This window comes from Sporothrix schenckii (genome assembly GCF_000961545.1).
Source record: "Sporothrix schenckii 1099-18 chromosome Unknown Cont44, whole genome shotgun sequence".
NCBI classification, from domain to species: domain Eukaryota; kingdom Fungi; phylum Ascomycota; class Sordariomycetes; order Ophiostomatales; family Ophiostomataceae; genus Sporothrix; species Sporothrix schenckii.
This window is the reverse complement of record NW_015971145.1, coordinates 2,696,931-2,715,373: the sequence shown is the minus strand read 5'-3', so window position 1 is coordinate 2,715,373 and position 18,443 is coordinate 2,696,931. Positions and strand designations below refer to the sequence as shown.

The 18,443-nt window shown below is 49.8% G+C and overlaps 2 protein-coding genes across 2 annotated transcripts; one reads left to right on the top strand and one right to left on the bottom strand.

Moving 5' to 3' along the window:
- Positions 1–362: 362 nt before the first annotated feature.
- SPSK_08493 (uncharacterized protein) lies at positions 363–3,182 on the bottom strand (the record flags this gene model as incomplete). The annotated part of the gene is made up of 3 exons (XM_016735088.1): positions 363–2,707; positions 2,820–2,997; positions 3,138–3,182. 3 exons carry the CDS (start codon positions 3,180–3,182, stop codon positions 363–365), a joined length of 2,568 nt encoding a protein of 855 aa, XP_016587593.1.
- Positions 3,183–10,159: 6,977 nt separating this feature from the next.
- SPSK_10943 (uncharacterized protein) lies at positions 10,160–10,390 on the top strand (the record flags this gene model as incomplete). Its single annotated transcript, XM_016737173.1, has 1 exon — positions 10,160–10,390. One exon carries the CDS (start codon positions 10,160–10,162, stop codon positions 10,388–10,390), a length of 231 nt encoding a protein of 76 aa, XP_016587592.1.
- Between the last annotated feature and the right edge of the window lie 8,053 nt (positions 10,391–18,443).

The following is an 18,443-nucleotide window of genomic DNA, read 5'->3' as shown; positions in this document are numbered from 1 at the left end:
GGACTGTCGCTCAATATCGACTTGGGACCTGTGTATATCTCTTTGACGTATTGCCAACGGTGTATTCGTCCCGGACCATCCGTCTCGTGTCTCAAATGACGTGCCTGCGCTCTGTCTGTTGATTTGTTGATTCCAAAGTCTGTTCGATCGACTCTTCGTTTGCTCGCTTTGGTTGCTTCGTATTGCCCTGCCGACTGCTGACAATTGCTGTGCACCATAATCCCGAAGGACCACCAGTGCCCGTCGTCACCACACCACAGCAGCAAGTACCACCTGCTTCCTTCGATAGGCGTAACTCGCATCCCTTGCATGGATCTCCCACCGCGTTTCGCCACAGAGTGCTCATCTGCAGTAGCAGCTGTCTAGGAACGCTGCACATTATCACCGTATCCGGTGCTGTACAGATGACCGTTGTGACCCTGCTGATGCTGCGGCTGGTGGTGGCTCGTGCCGTATGTCGGTGATGCGCTGTTTCCCGGCATTCCGTAGCCATCCCAGCGGTGGCCATGAGAGAGAGCACCCGCTGTAGCAACTGGAGCCCTTGGTACAGTAGCACCTGGGGCTGCTGGAAGAGACAATGGCGAGTTGAAGCTCTGCGCCTGGTGTTGCTGGCTGTTCCCATATGAGTGTGCAGACGAAGTACTGCCCCCGGCGCTGTGTCGAGCGTCATATGCACTAGGAAGGCCCAGGCGGATGTTGGCGGAAGTGGGCGATTGTTGCTTCGCTGCTGTGGAGCCAGGAGACAAAGCACGTCCCGATGACGCATTTCCGGCATAGGATACCCAAGACGCACCAGACAGTGACCGAGGGCTGGCAAGTGAGTCCGCGCCGTTTGTTCCGTTCACTATGTTGACATAGCCAACAGCAGACGTGCCATCTGTTGCGGCAGAGAGTGAGCCAGGTGTTGGGGGCAGCACCGGGTAAGACGGGCTCATCGTGACAGGAGTCAACATGTGGTGGCCTTGTCCTGAAGTGCCTGACGACGCGGGCGGCAGGACAGACGACGGGCTGGCGCTGTACTTGGAGATGATCTTTTTCAGAGCCTGGCCAAGGATTTTCCAAGGGAATACCTTCACGTCTTTCTCGATGGTCCGGGGCTTCGGTGCACCAAAGGCCATAATCAGCTTAAAAAACTCCTCGCTCTCGGCCTTGGCCTTGCTGACAGTGAAGGGCTTGAACCCCTCAAGGTTGCGACGAATGCGGTTCTTCTCTTCGACTGAGAAGCGGGCAGGCGCGGCCACAAGCTGCTCCAGAAGGTTGATTGTGTCCACGGAGGTGACAAAGCACTCCTGCTTCTCTGCCCAGTAGATGCAGCTGATGCAAATACTGCTAGGCGGCCGTTCATTAATGGGGACCGGGCGGAATGTTGCTTCCAGGTGGCAGCCGTTCTGCTTCTTGCGGAAAAGGACAATACGGCGCTGGTTGCTCCATTCTTCAGGTGTCCAGTCCTGCGCCATCGAATCCAGGTTACCCATAATGGAGAGAACAGCCTTCGCAGGGTAGCCACCCCAGTGGCCTCCGCCATACGTGCCGCCTGTTCCCAGGCCGCCAACCGACCCGGAAGGAGTGGACTGAATGGTGCTTGTGCGGATCAGCTGCGGGGCACCTCCGTGGGCGGGTGCGGGGAGAGGGGCGGACAGTGGCTGCCGTGCACCGTGAACATGGGCCATCGAGTGGCTGCGGCCCATATTGTACCGATCATGGGAGCTGTGAGTGTGATGGCTAGGCTGATGATGATTCAAGCCCCCGTATGCAGGCGTCGTCCAGGCTGTGGCACCACCAGTAGCACGCACAGGCTGGGGTGCTGTACCACGGGGGAATACGTCCGAAAAGGACGCACTCCGGTATCCACCAAGCATGTTGCTGTTATCCTGGTTGTAAGAAGATGCGGCGGCAGCAGCAGCTGCGACGAAGTTGTTCTGGACTTGTTGTGCCTGTTGTGCGGCGGCGACTGCGGCAGCAGATGTGTCGACTCCACTGGTGGGGTATGAGAACGTATTTGTATTGGAGTCGACTGGCAGCTGGTTCTGTGCTTGGCTGGGGCTGTTCGTTGTCGCGGTGTCCATAGTCAGTTGTGGTGGGCTCTCAGAGTGTCCGTCGACATGGCCAGGTGACTGGGGTGATGACTTTCGTGTCATGCCGTCAGGGGCGGATGGTACGCCAGAGTCAGCCGTTGTGCCTTCCATGGAATGTGCAGGTGCAGATGTTCCTACTTGGCTGGGAACGTCATGGTAAGTAAATGAGCGGGCAACAGGCACGCGTGCCAGTTCTTCGCCTGTGGTATTCTCGATGACAACTGTCAAGGGAACATCTGCAGGTGAAGCACAGTTTGTCACAATAAACTGGGGAGCCTCAGCCGAGACAAGGTACGTGAGGCCGCCTTGAGAAACTGCCTCTTTGACAACATTGGCGTGGCATTTGTGAGAACCAAAAGACAGCCAAACGTAAGGAGCTGGTGTGGACATGGCCATCAGATCGTACTGGCTGTCCACTTTGAGTTCAACTCGAGTGCCTGCTGTGCCTGCAGTAGGCCCGCAAGAAATGATGTTCACCGGGGACGTGGATGGCGAGCTAGTAGGACTCATATACTGGTTCGTCGGTGCTCCTCCATTGTACGCAATGTCCCCTAGTTGCGACGTCCCGTTTTCTGGCTGCTGCGTCTGGAATGGCTGAGTGTTGAACGATGGATACGAAGCATCAGGAAAGCCTAGATTTGGGTGCAATATTCGTTAGCTATGACATACAGTTGCCCCATTCTTTTAGGGGGAAAACCATAAGTTCAAAAGTGTGCTTTAAGGTGTACATGGGTATGCACTCACCATGCAACTGGGCAGGCTGGGTCTTGTAGGCCGCCATTGGCAAGAGATTGGTTGGGGAATCGCTTCGATGATCTCCTCCGTTCAGTCGTAGTTGTTCTTCTTCGTATCTGAGGGCGACTGTGCTTGGTGATCCAACCCTGTCGTCGACGATGGTAGGTCTTTTGGAATCGGCGGGAGCCTATGAATATGTTAGTAAACAGAATCATATAGAGGAAGCTCCATAAGTCAAGAGGCGCATCCATCGGTGTCCTGTATCGAAATAGAGTATAGCTGTATAATGATAATTCGTAGCTGTAATGTTTTCACTCCTTCACGTACTTCAAAGATTCGGTAGAGAGGCTGTTGATATTGGATGGTCGACATAAAGACAAATATCGAAAGAGAAAGGAAGGAGGGAGGCCAAGAAAGATAAAAGGGAAAGTATGGGAGGTAGGAGGTAGAAAAAGAAATCGAGAAGGGGAGGGGGTGGTTTTTTTTTTCAAAAAAGGAAAAAGAAAGTAAAGGAAAAAGCACAAATGTCTAGCTCACGGATAGAGAGGAATGGTAAAAATAGAGCACGGATTCAGGAGGTGTGGATGGAAGAAAAGAAGGGAGCGAGTGGGAAGAACCGGCCTCCAGCGCCTGGGGTTCGTCTCCTAAAAGATTTGTGTAAGTCTAAAAAGTGGCAACTCGGTGTTTGACGGTGTCGTGACTGACCTGGTTCCCACGAAACGAAAACAAACGCACGGGGAAGTAGTGGGAAGGAGGGGAAAGGTGAGAGACGGGAAGTGGCAAAGCAGTGCAAAATAAGACCTAGGAAGGAATATACAAAGATAACGAGAATTCGTAGGCTGTTGCGGTCGTCACCGTTGCCTGGGACAGACACCGACGCGAAGAGCACATACCAAGAAAAGTAGACAAGAGTTGGAAGACAATGGCTGCAAAGCAAAAGCCACCGGTTGACAAAGTTGAAAGACGGTTGCCAAACGGTTCAGGGTGGTACTGGCCAGGATGAGAGGAATGGGCGACCAATACACCTGCTTTTCTGTGCTAGAAACACTGGAATGTAGACTAGGATGGCAGTGTCTCGCCGGAAGCAAAAGATGGAAAAGGCGAGGATGCAAATTTGCGGTGAATCCTACATATATGTCGTTCTGGTGGCGAGGAGTGTAGGGACTGGTAGGCCACAGTAATGGCAGGACTGCGACAGTCGACGGAAACGGTGTACGTCGTGCGCCGTGGACAACAAACTCGAGGTAGGAGTGCAAGCGAGCAAGAAAGGGAATGTAAATCAAGAACTGGCAGGGGGTGGTCGACAAGAATTAGCCTGCCGCCCTGCGGTTGAACGTAGGGAAAGGCTTGAGGTAGCAGTGCGCATTGCAGCAGTCTTACGAATATTCGCTCGCTTTGCGTAGCTTGCTTTCTTCTTGTTGATATTGTCGCCATGACTGTACCCCCTTTTTTATTTGTGCTCCTTGTCACAACATGGCGGGTTCAAACAGAGGACGACGTCCCAAAATGGGTTGGGGGAGGGACGGAGATGCTTACTGTTGTTCAAGGCCGCATTTGAACACTTGGTAGTTTATACACCAACATAAAAAAGGGCATAAAACTAAAATAAAAATGAATAAAATGAGAGACGATCTCCTCGCGTCTGTGGTGTAATCCAAGGCTGCTCCCGGATCCTATGTCGTAGAGATGATGGAAGGCCGTTGACAAGTGGAGGAGGACCGCGTGGTTAAAAAGATGCGCTAAATGCCCGTGATATTCGAACCGGAAACCAAGGCATTAAATGTGAAGCTGTTCGATGGATGAGCGAGTGGACTGAGCGGCGGATGATGAGAGTCAAAACGGCGCGATGTTTAAAAGCTAACGAGGGGGATGTTTTTGTTAACTGAGTGATGGCAACTTGATTGACACGAGGTCGTGAACAAGAATGCATTGACAAGAAAGGGGTGAAAAATGTCTGTGCTGTCTATCCATATATGGAATTTGATTGAAACAAAGAACGCGAGAGGAATAATAATAAAAGGAGGGGGGAGGAAAGAATAGAAGGGGGTAAGAGAACGATAGGGTGGAGGTCGTATTCGTAGGTAGTAAGAGGCCCAAAAAGATGGGTAGATCAAAACAAACACGCATGCACACAAGTGCTAGGGCCGGCTACTTGTGGCATACAACCGTGGAGACGGACAAGGAAACCAGCCTAGGACATCGAGTGGGGAAAGCTAGACGATGCAGGGGAAAGGCAGTTGGGGGACAAATCGATCAACCGAGACTGGCGTATCTCTCTGGAATAAGGTAATACTACAGGGAGGATGGACTAGAAATATGAAAATAATGTGAGACAGGGTGCATGCATCGAAAAGAAACGAACATGCAAGGTATGTTGCGTAGAATCATGTAGGGAATCAGTAGAGAGGGGGGTATGGCAATAAATGGACACATGAACAAGAAGACAAAAAGAGCTTCACAGTACTAAGAAGGAAGTATCCCAGTCAGATAAAATGGGACGAAGAAAAATAAACCAGGTGCAGTGACTTGCGGAAGGCCGAGCAAAGGTGTTGGACGGTGCGAGACGAGAGTGGCGAATAAGGAACGGACGAGAGAAGTAAATGTATGCTTGTGGACAGCGTGGTACCACAAGAAAAAGAGGCCAAAATAAGTGTGTACAAACGAAACAAGTCAGCTCGGTGGGACGGGGTGGCAGATCCTTAACAGAGGTGGGAAATGGAAAAGAGAGGAGATTGGGAAAACTAAAGGTCGAAGAAAATACAACACGAGCCATGCACAGAGAAGAACACGCATATCACTAGAGAATTTCGACTGGGAAGGATTGCCCCAACAAAGAAAAGAAAAAAAAGAGGACGAGGCCGATACAGAGCATGCGTCTTCGATCGTGGACGGGAAAATTTTGTTTGAAAACCGACTTTATTTTCTGTTCGCTCAACTTTCCGAGATGATTGCTTCTGTGCCTGATGTTCTCTTTTTCGTTTGACGTCTTGAGGTTTTGTTTTTCGCCATTGTTTCTTGTTGCAAAGGGAGGGCAATACTCCACTCGGCTCCGATCCCTTCGCAAGAGCTCCTGCCGAAGCTTTTGAGGTAGCATAGAAACAAAAGGCCCCAACGGAAATGACAGGGGGTGGGGTAGGGTTATTGAACAGAAGCGAGAAATGGCAGAAAGGGGGAAGGACAGGACTGTTATGGAAAGAAAGCTGTCAACAGACGCGGCATATTGGCATTCAAAACCTTAAAAACCGCCATTATATTGTGTAGGCTCACAGCTACCTACAACGTGTTGTTTTGTTTTGTTTAGAAGGGTCAGCCGTTGAGGTCATGCAAGGTCCGAAAAAGGTTTTTGACAAGTCTAGCTAATGAGAGACAATGCTTGTAGCAAGGCTCTGAGAGATGGCAGACGAAGTAGGCATAGCGAGAAGGGCGTAAAGGCGACAAATGACAGTGCAGACGGACATACGAGTCGACGACACAGGACATACTCGCACAAAAAAGGCCTGGAGACAGGACAGCACACGAAGGCGGAGCGTGGGGAGGTGTCCATCTAGCGTGTGTGCGGAAGAGCAATGGCCATGGATATGAAAGGAAGCCAGTCTCAGACTCTTGTGTTCGATCCACAAGGACTTCAGACCACACGGAAAGAAAGTCACGGGAGTGTATGACTGCCAACCAGACGGACAGGTTTCCGTAGCCCTTGCTGCAACTGCGTGCGTAGCCTGTGTCGAATTCGTTGGCCGTCGCTTCTGTGTGAGCGCCGACCGTTTGGCAGGCCTAAGGTACTAGGGTCCGTTGTGATTGACAGACTTGCCTGCTCTTACGATCTGGACAATAAAATGCGCAGAGTCCGTATACCCTGAAAGCCAGAAGGGAGAAAATAGAAATCAGCAAGGCACCCGGTAAACTGCTACAGTCTGCGCCGCAAGAATGCAAAGTAGAGAAGAGAAGACGAAGAAGAACATCCCTCACCATTCACCGTATACGTACTCCGTCTTTAATGTGTGATGTCAGGAGGACGCCACTGCTATGTGAAAAGGGCAAACAATAAGAAGCCCCCTTTCCATGCCATTTGTCGCATGCCTACAGACGAGCACGTATGACACCGTACACCAGACCAGTTTACCGTGCACATGTAGGGGAGGGGTGTAGTCAAAAGCCGGACTTTGGAGGAGGTGTAAGTATATTGGCGTGGGCTGATTGGCCATTCGTGATGATTGAGTGGGGTGGCAGGGCTTCCTTGTACGAGTCGTCGCCCTTTAAGTTAGGTCGCCCACCCCTGCACCGTCGAGCTTTTTCGTGTATCGTTCTTGGTCATCCTCCTCAACTTTCATGCGGTTGTTTGTGTGCGTTTGTTCTTGTTTTCTTTTCCTCTTCATCGTTTCCGTTTCTCCTTCTTCTCCATTTTCGTTCCCGGCCCCCTCGCTGCAGCTGGTAGGTACGCCTCTGATAACCTCTCAGCCTCTCCACTCCCCTCTTACGTCTTGTCTGTTTCCCTCTTCCCACATTTCCGTATGCACACTCCTGTGACGCCTGTCACTGATGCGACAGCGTATCTCCCCTTCCGGCTCAGATGGAACTCCAGATCGACGGCAAGGAGGGGGGATCACCTGGGTCAGTTGCGGATCATCGACCAGGATTGTCCTCCTGTCCCCCGGTCAGTAATGTTCGTCAGAATTTCGCAATGCCGGCTGTGTGGAGAATGGCATTTTGTATGTTTTGTATGGCACTTTGTAATGCGAATAAAAGATGCAAGAATATCATGTCAGAATACATTTATGGCAGTTCATACGACATGCATTTTGTGCACACAAATGTGAGCCATATCGCGAAAGACGCACTTTCGCTTGGTATCAGGCCACAACGTGCATGTCGTCCGCGTCGCCCGTGTTGCTGGAGGTGCCGCTTCACATCCACATCTTGTTGCGGTGAGAAACGGTTCGCGTGCTAGCTGCTCTGTATTCGATTTGTGCACTGGGCACAAGCCGCACAAAAATGACAGGATCTGCCCTAAACGAGCGACTGGTTTGGTTTTGTGATAAGCTTCAAATGTTTGCACGGTCCTGTCTGGCTGCACACCTTGGAAGGCCAGGATCTGCTGCATATGCAAAGTCACAACCGATGCGAAAAATGTCTAATTTTCCAATGCGTTAGTGGTCTTGGTCTGCCATAGAAGTAAAAAAAAGTCGCAGATCAGCCGACTAGTCCCAAGCATGTCAAGCAACACAGACCCACTGGTCGATGCAAAACTGTTTGAGCAAGAGAGAGTAGTTCAGGGGGTTGGGAAGGGGAATGAAGCAAGGGAAAATGCGCAGGGTGAGTGCACGTATGACAAATTAAAAAAAAAAAAAAAAAAAAAAAAAAAAAAAAAAAAAAGGAAAACAAAACAAACAACAAGGCCTGGGCGTATCTTACGTCGTACCTCGCTCTCTTGTCCGTACATAGACAAGGTTATCATCCCGGTCTCCAGCTGTCAGTAACTCTCTCTCGCTCAGCAGGAATCGCGCGAGCAGGATGAGCTAGCGTCGCGCCGTCCGCCGCGCGCTCCATCGTCTGTGGGTCAAGCGGTCGCTCACGGGAGCCAGAGACGGCCAGCGAGGGGTGGCAAGGGTGGCCATAGCTCAACGATCGCTCTTTTGTTGGCGTCGGGCTACCGCATGGCGATCCTATTGGCCGGTAGCAGGCCGGCCTTCTGGAGCTCAGGAATGCATATCTTGTGCCTGCACAGAGAACAATCTCCTTATATTACCAGGTCGTCCTCCGTGCTGCCTGGAGCTTCACGGGATTGAAGGCGCGTGTGGGCTGGCGCGACGAGCGATGGAGGCCATGCAAGTGCAGCGCATAAGGCGAGCAAGTCCGGGAGAATGGCGAGTTCCTTTGTCTGCGAGGGAGGACCAGTCCACAAAGATCGCAGGGGCCCAGTAGCCACTTCCTGGTTTTTTCGACTTCGTATTCCCCGCCCTCTCTGCTTCTGGTCTCCTGTGAGTTTCCTTCTTCTTTTGGTCTTTTATCGATTTTCCCCCTTTCGTTCGTCTTGGCCGCTAGGCGGGTCAGTCCATCGTAGACGCGAGGACGCGGTTTCTGTGTGTTAATACCGCGCTGCAAGGGGCGAAAGCGGTAAATTGTGGCCGCAGTCAGCCCAGAGCGACCATCTGGCTCAGGACTTGACGGCCGGCGTGGCCCGGTGAGCAGCAGCAACTTTATGGGAATGCCATGTTTGCCGTGTTTGTGCCCTGTAATACAGAGCCGTCCCGGTTCGTGGCAGGCGGGTGCTCAAATCTGCGTTTCGTGTGTATTGTTATTGTTTTGGTACAGTGTTCTACCTCGTACGAAGCACGTCGTAATAATTCCTGCGCACTGCAAGGAGATTATAGCATTTGGATGTCTCCTTCTTCACGTGCATTGCACCGCCAAACGTCCCATTTCTTGTCGAGCATAGGTGTCGTGCAAGGGGGCAGGCTCAACAGAAGCAGGCGTTGCGTAGCACTGCACCGCTTTGCCTCCGTGCATAGTAGAACCTTCCTTACGCCGCCTTTTTGGAGTCCGGCAATAAAATTAGTGGTAGCTCATCTGTTTCCTCGCTGCAAAATTTCGGTCTGATCGTTCTTTTCAATCGGCCGGCCGATTTCCACGGCAGGGCCCGCGCCTTATCAGCATGTTGTTGGACTCAATAAGCGGCAATAATGAAATATTGACAGCTAACAGGGAACCTAAGTGGTGGATAAACGGGCAAAAAGTACAAAGGACAACAATAGAATTGTAGTGGAGGTGGGGCAGAGAAAAGAAAATGGGGAAAGGCTCTCAAAAGGGAAGGGGGTGGTACAAAATATTGGCGTTCGCGCAAGGCTAACTAAACAGAGAAACATGGCGAGTGTGGTGTGAATAGGGAAAAGCTGTCATAAAATGCGTTATCGCATACGGAGTAGACGGTAAACAACCAAGCAACAAGCAGCGGGACAGCTCCCTAGAAATAGACCCTATGAGTATGTTGCACAAATGTAAATCGTACAAAAGTAATGACAACGTATTTCGGTGAGTTGAGAAAAAATGGCAGGGTGTTGGAGCTCTGAAGGCCCCCTTAGTGCCATTCCGATGCCTGTCTTCACAGCTGCTGGCAAGAAGGAGCCAGCCAATTGAGACACTGAGCCGCGGGAGCGCACAGACAAACCAACGCGGCCGCATCTCGCAGACAGCTCAGTTCACATACAGAATAACCAAGCCAGCATATTTTTTGTGTGGACTAAGCTGGAGAAGGTGTGCAAGAAGGGGGCCCTGGTGAAAAGGAGTGGACAAAGGCGTCCGTAGAACGACTAGAGCAGACCGAGAATTTGAGCCGGGTGCGCCAATGACACGCCATGTCTAAGAAACCAGACACAAAAGACGTTATGAAGCTCCCATGCGAAGTGGCCCTGCACAACGACAGTGTCTCGTTCCGTGAGGTGCTACGATGTATTTCTCGTGGCGGGCAAGGACCGGCCTGTTTCCACAAAGGAGAAAAAGCTTTGATCGGTGGAACAGATGCCGGGGCGGAGGTCAATCAGTGGGGCTGCATGGCCATCCCTCAACAGCAGGGGAAAGCCCAATGAAGGTAAATCTGCTACATCTCCTGGATCTTGGACTGGACGCCCGGCGGCGAATTTGGGGCTAGGTACGCAAGGGAGGCGATAGGGGCCTGCAGGTGCAAATTCAACGGCGAGAATTAGCAAGAGACAAGACACGGATACCAACGACGACATGCTTCGGTACCATGCATATGCAGACCATAAATGAATACTGAACGGCATTCACCGTAAAGCAGGTCCAACACACCCATCAGCAAATAAGTTAGGTGTTTTGATGGTAATGAAATTAAAGAAACCCCGGAAACGGAGCAGTACGAAGGGGACAGAAGACCGAGGCAAAGGCAAAATGCCAACGTCCTGCTGTGCGAAGTTAGCTGGACACGGAGCAGCACCAGTCGAAGATCAACAGAACAGCGATGGGTCTCAAACCAGCTTTTCAGCCACTCTATTATGCTTTTGCCGATGACTAAAGGACGCCCGCATTATCGCTGAGCTGGGCTAGACGGTTAGCCGCAATGCGTGCGCAGCGATGGTACGACATGTATATGCAAGAATATTGTGTGATCAATCCAAACTCTCGTTCTCATGTTTCATTCTTCTTTCTTCGTTGTCGTCTCTAATCGCAAGACAACAGGGCACTCACACAATGCAGTGCAACTGACCAGGGTTATCCGGCATCAGGCGAGCGGATGAATATCGAGAGGCATGGGGGAAAGAATGCATGTCAAGGGGAGAAGGAACGGACGTAAGACTATGGCGCCCTTCCCATGATCATTGTTTAATTGCGAACTTGTAAGAACCGAAGGTCGGAAGTTCGCCAGCGAAGAATACATGGTAAGGGGCATTAAAAAAAAAGAAATAACAAAATGAAAATATGATGCGTTAGCGAATAAAACAAGGAACGGATACATGGGAAACATAAAGAGACCAAGACACAGCATCGTCAAGGCCGAGATGTAGCCTCCAAATCTACTCCAAAAAAAAAAAAAAAAAAAAAAGGAACGGCGCATTCCACACACACCTATCACATTCTTTCGAATAGGACTCAAACACTTCTTTGTGTTTTCCGTGAAGTGTGGCCCGACATCAGAGTGCTCACCCAATCTTACCCATTATGAGACGATGTGGTCCGTACCTGGTAAAGTGGCTTTGTCTTACTATTTTGCTGTCTGATTCAACCTGTCGCGGCTCAAGCACTATGTCTCTCATTTCCTCGTTTTCGTCCTGAGCAATGTCTTGCCTTGGGGGAATAAAAGACGCCATCAAGGAAGCGCAACCACGATGGTGCTTATTTGGTGCTGTTTTGTATTTAGTAATGTTTGACAATTGTGACTATTTGCGGCCACGGTCCGTCGATGTCTTTGTCCAGCCAAATTCCTACGTTCGGACCAGGAACAACGTGACAGGGCAGGGATATGGCTGAAAAGCGGCACCTGTCGTATTTTAAAAATTAAAATAAAATATACCGTTTAAACGAGCGCGTAAACTATAGCATAGAAGCAGGCACATGTTAAAGTAGAGGCATTCAACGTTATATGAGTTTCAGACCACCATACCACGGAATAACAACGAAACAATACATGGCCAGTCTCGGAAAGGAGGGGAATGTCATCTATCGCGAGCGATAGTCACAAAATAAAGGGCTAAAGGGTGAACATCACAGTACGTGAGCTTGGCGGGAGTCGCTGCAAAACAAAAAACATCCCCGCAAGTACTCCGAACAAGGTTACTTCATACGACCATGTAGATCCGGTAGCAGTCCCTCGCTTGTATGCCAAATTATGTACGTAGAACTCTAGCGATAACGAGAAATTAAGAGAAGTTACGGGGCAAAAGTACATTCTTAGTTGTGATACAACACTTCCGGGCCACTGAGACAGGACATGAACACCCACAAAGACATACAAAAACATTGCTTCGAGTAGGAGGAGATCATGCAGATTGCGAGCAAGATACAACCTTCATGACGCCCAAAATGCCAGAAAGGTCGTTTACTGATGCGCAATTTCGTTGATTAAGCGAAAAAGCAGGAAGCACAAAACCGCCTCTTGGCGTGGCGTGCATACAATGCCCGCAAAAGTAGACAGACCAGGCGCGAAGAGGGTCATAAGGGGGTCATCATGGAAGTGAACAAAGCAAAATACGCATATTAACGGCCGAGAGGCAGCCAAACGACTACAATATATACAAATAGATCACGTCGTAGGACAAGCAAGAAAATAAGAGATGTAAAGTAAATATAAAGAGACAAGGGGCGTACCAGCAAGCCCAAGCAAGGGTATCCCTGCTTGGAAATGCTCGCCGCGTGACATTTACAGGCGTGTACGGACCACCAGCGAGCCGCCCGAAGCGAGCCTCCAGATGTAGTGTGACTTCACACAGCCAGTCGACAGGAAAGACGAGGAGGCAGTACTGTAGGGTCGCCTACATGCATCAACTCGGTTCTGTGGGTTGACGTATGCGGCCGTTTGTAGATGCCGTTCATCGAAAATATTTTTATTTTTATTACTATTTTTATTCTTCTTCGCTTTCTTCACCGCTTGCTCAGTATGATCCGGGGGGCGAATACCTGAGAACGAATTGTCATTTGAGAAGCCTAAAGCATTAGTATCATCGCTCCCAGAAAAGGGGAAATTATTTGCGAGGTTTTTATATTGGCATTTTGTGGCCTTTTTAATTTTTGATCTCGGGTTTCTTCAGTCCTAAACTATATGTATCCTCATCGAGGTTAAGAAAAAAGAAAAGGATAGCGCGGCGGAGTGACCAACTGATCATCTTCGACAAGCAGTAATGGCTGTTATCCCAAGAAAGCCAGAATATATCGAAAGAAAGCTAGCATTTTCTTGGGCAATTTACATACAACTACGCGTCGAAGCACGGCACTGCGCCATACACGACGTAGCTTAGGGGATCGGCGTAGACGTTTTCCGTCTTAAGAAACAAGCCGTTTGTCGGAAAAGTCGGGGAGAAAGTGCCAAACGCATCTTGTGCTGATGTTTTTCGGGCCTTACGCCAAACGAGTGAAGATAATAGACTTCTTTAGGTACGAATTAGAGATCAGTCCATTTCGTTGTGTGGGGGCAATGGATTTCCTCATTGACCATGTTTTCATTTCAACAACAAAAATAAAGAAAAAAAAAGAAAAAGAAGAAGGGAAAAAAGAAGAAGAAGAGAAAAGAAATAGAAGAGAAAAAAGGCGGGCGGGGCAATTAATGCCAGAAAAATAAAAGTAAATGCCCAAAATTGTGTCTTAACGTTAATACAGACTCATCTGTGCCAAAGGTAAATCTATGCTTTCATTACAAGTCTTCGCAGATATCGTGAGCTGGTTATGGTAAGATATTTCTATAGATTATATATGGAGGAACGGGGTTAAGAATAAAAAAAAAACATATCAACAAAGCCGCCAAGCCCACCAAAGCCAGCTTTGCCAAGAACGGCAATGGCAAACGAACAGCCACAATTAAATGTAACGAAAACGAAACAAAAAGTCACAGGGGTACGCAACGCAACCTCGGAATTCCAGATCGTGTAGTATGGTGTGCCCCTTTGAAGCAGATCTTGCAGTTGCCCTTGTCCGCCGTTTTTGTCTCTGTCCATTTTTTTTAAAAAAAAAATTGAAAAGAAAAGAAAAGAAAAGAATCAACGCGAAAGTGAATGTCAACCAGGACAAAACTATGTAGAGTACCCACTTGCCTACGCACCCTTTCTTCCGAAGGTGAACCCTGTCTCTGCAGTATGACTAGGTCTTAAAACACAGCCTGCGGGCAGATAAAATAAAGAAAGGGCGGAAGAAGTGGCAACGTCGAATCAAGATTCAGATGCACCTCGCGTGGGAAAACACACAGCGTCCTGTTTGTCTCTGCTGGGGAAGCACACCGTCTGAATCAACGACGTCGAGTCTTTCCGCCTAAGCTCTTTAAAGCAGGCACGGGATCAAAAAGGGAGAGGGGAGAAAAGAGAAAAGAGAAAGAGAAAGAGAAAGAAAAGAAACAGATCAATTTGGACAATTATGTTTCTCTTGTTTTTCTCGGACATCCCGTGCATTACCCAAACGGGAAAGCAGATTCAAAACAAGTTCCCTGTCGCATGTTCTGTTTTGGGCCGCCGGGCACCTCAACTTATTCGTCTGCGGAGTACTGCCTGTAAGATCTAGCAAAAAAGGAGGCTCGCATCCAGCGGTGCAATAGGAGCAGAGACAGCTGGATAAAAAAAATGACGACTGGGGCAGAAGGGCTGCGAGAACTGCGGGAAGGGACGGGCAGCGAGGGCAGAAGCTTTGTAAACGGCATACCGGAACGACGGACAAAGTAACGTGGAAGTGAGATGTTGCCATTTCTAGGGTCTCAGCTGCCGCAAGCTCTCCAAGGAGAGACATGTGGCACATGCTATGTTTAGAGAACAAAAACAAGGCGAGAATGCGAGATTGTAAACTAAAAGTGAAATTTACAGAATATCCTACTTGCCCTACGGTCATTTCAATTGTCTCCGCCCCTATGCCCCGGATCTCTTTACCACTCTACCTCCCTACGGAGTACAGCTCGGAATACCATCGGCCTCTCGCACCCGCTCCACATTCCAGTTAGCATCTGCTTTTCGCTCTTTTATCTCTGGGCATACATCTAACAACAACGGTGCAGATCTCGATTTATGGCTCTGGTTGCCTTATATCTATTTGCTCTTTCTCTGTAGGTACAGAGAAGCTCTTTTCCAGTTAATTCCTAGCAACTTAGGAGGGATGGTAAAGTTCCAGGAAATAGCTCCAAAATATGTTATAATTTCGATGCAGGGATAGGGAGACAGGTGCAGGGAAAATGACAACTCTCTGCCGTCGAGACATATGCATACAACCCATAGATATTCAGACCCTAACGTTCGTTCTTGAAACCTAGAGTAGTATTCGTCGTATTCATTAGACAGGCCGCAATGGTGCCAGTGGGCGAGGCAGGTGCGAGTTCCTGCAGCAATCATGGATCATGTGTCACCCGTGTGAATCCACCAGGGAACTAAAACAGCAAAGCTAGGATGGGATGAAACGGGGCAACTGCCGAAAGGACCTGCCATCACCTTGATAATTAGCGCTACCAGTATTGAAGAACCTCATTGCAGCATGTGTGGCCAGTTTCAGAGGCCGCCGTCAAAGCAGAACGTGAGTGTGCATGTTTTTATCCTCTCTTGCCTCTTATTCACTTTTAATTAATCTCCCAGGATTCTCAAATGGGCAACAGAGACCAGCTGTACAACTGGTACAAAACGGCACCCGGAACGACAACATCGGTGATGCAGGTTCTCCAGCAAAGAAACTTCTGCAGTGTGAATTCCCGGTAGGCATATCCGAACCACTAAAATTGGCCGAACATACAGGCGGGCCAGAGACGAAGCCGACTTACGCTGGCGAAGGTAAAAAGGAATTGTAACAGAGGGAGGGAGGAAGTGTTCGTGGACGAAAGAGCTTGCGTGTGACACAGAAAACTCTGCTCGCTTACCCTCTCTCCAACCAAGACGCGAACGAGATACGGAATGGGCACCAAGAATACCCGCCGTGACACGGTCCGCACCACATTCACGTCATCCGCCAACGTATGAGAAACGAATGGCCCTGTTCATCTCTTTTGTGTCCTTTTATTCGGTTTCCATATTGCCATTTGCACATCAATAGTAAAGAACCATGAACAGGTGCATAGTATGTCGTGGAGGTAACAAATCAATGCCATGATTGGTAGCCGCCAGTGGCGTAGCCCATCGGTGTCAAGAGCATCAGCTCTGCAATGAGACGGTGAGGAAGTGACACCCGTTTGAAGAAAGGAGAAATGAAAAGGGTTGAAAAGGGCGAGCATATGGGAAGGCAGTAACGGACAATGCAAATAAGGCTATCCTTTCTCGACAAAAGTCACTACGTCCGTAAAATAAAATAAAATAAAATAAAATAAAAACGAGTGGGAAAACCGGGTGTGGGTAAACAGGGCAAGAGATGTGAGACGAGGGCAGGCGCTCTCTGGCGGCACGTCAGCCTCACCAATGGACGCACCTGCAAAGTGGTACATGCGCCCTTTGTTGCTGTAACCTTTCGACGTCAAAAAAGTTGCCGCCCTAGATTGGCAGTCTCTTACTGTCTCATCTGCTTCCCACAGGTCGTACGAGTCGAGCGAGCCCTGCGCAACACTGCCAACCAATAGCCCTTAGGGTGAGATAGGGGCGGTGACCAACAGAGGCCGGTTGCGTGAGATTGTAGGGAGCAATGAATGTACCAAACGGCCTGCCACATTGAAAACGAGAAAATGAATGAGGAACTGTGTATGAGGCAATGGTATGGTACACTGCAATGTATAGAGCAAACTGAGGAGCTGCCAATATCTGGAACGGTGCCAGCTGGTCTCCGCCCATGTTTCTCTTGCCTTTGGGTTTGCGGATACAGACACAAACCGGCCCTTTTATCGACCATGTCGTTTGTCCAAATACCAAGTTCCTGGGATCGTGGATTCATGAACGGCTGTGAATATATTGCGCCAGGCAGTAGGCACGGCTGTCTTTGTATGAAACTTAGAACCACTTTCCCGGAAGTCACAAATAGATTGCGTGTTTCCGTTGACTACTTCGTATGTGAAAAGTACGGCGCTAATAGAAGATGTGCAGTGCAGGCCTTGCCTTTGTCCCGTTGGGTCTTGTCTGCCACCTCCCGTGTCCTGGGCCTAATCTGGGCGCCCAGCTGCAACCAGCCGATAACGTAACGCGAGATGGCGAATGACATTGAGCCATTGTTTGGCTGGCTGCAGTATGAAAGGAAAATGAGCGTGTTGCACGTCTGTTTGCTTCTGGCCGTCCATGTTAGTCCAACAGGTGGCTTCTGACAGACTTGTTGGGTTTTTATAGCAGACCACGCTCTGTCCTTGTTTGTTGTTTCAATCGTCCAACGCGCCTATCATCATTTTCCGTATCGAGCTCGGGACGCAAGGTGCGAACTTTTTCCACGAGGGCCCAGCAGGTGGATAATGAGTAGGTATAGCTAACAAGAGGCCCGCCAGGCATTTGTCGTACGGCGCTGGTGTTACTTTTGATCGCCGTTACATCCTCCCAGACATCTCCATGCTCGCTGACCCAATGGCAGATGGCCTGATGATGGGATTAGGCAGGTAAACAAGCATATCCCAAGTCCCAAGCAGGTTCAAGGGCTGGGATCGAGAGAGGGTGGTCTCCTCCACTGCACCGTGCCTGTAGCCTTTTGTCGCGACTGCAGTTGTATTTTCGGGTTTAAAAGCCAGTTGGGGGTTCATCGGAGTGCCGTCCCCGCCCTTTATCCTTTGCATACGGCCTGCCCCTTGTTTGTTTTAGTGCCCTTGGTGCGGTTCTGGGTGTCACTTGCAGCGTCGCATTGCTTGCGTAACGAGCGCAGGACGTTGACGCGGTCGTCCCCGCCAGTTGCTCTTTGCGTTGGCAGTACCTGGTCGGGACGAAGAACCTGCCAATTCGCTCTACACAAGGAATATGATACTCGCGAATGTTCGTAGTACTTTGTAGGATTGCCCTTGCTTCCTTTTGGCCAGCATGTTGTGAGCTTCCAGAGGAAAGTACTGCTGTGCCATTCAGCCTCAATAAAATACACAGTACCTGATATTAGTAGACACGGCCTTCACCAACATGTCGCAGTGTATGTCGAACTTGTGCGTCGAAAGTTATGCTGCGCCGAAGGGAGTGATATACTACCGTGACTTTTTGGGTTGCAAGCGAGGCGGGCCGTGGAAATGATCTACGTCCAGGGTGCAGTTGGGACTGGGCATGAGGCTCCATGACAGGCCAAAGGGGGTGCAAGGGAGGACGAAAAAGCGCGACGCGGCCGCAACACCACTAGGCCGGTTCCAGTTAACGGCCAGCCAAGACAATAAGACGGGGACAACTGTCAAGAAGCCGAGCGAAAACGAAGCAAGGAGGCCTCGAAGCAAGGAGGTTAGAAGGTCAAGATGCAACCGCCACAGAGCTGGAAGCGGAGCAAGAGAAGAGGAGAAAGAAAGAGCGAAAAGGTAAAGGGAGAAGAGTAACCCAGACGAAGGAGGGAGGGAACGACGAAAGTGGAAATACAATT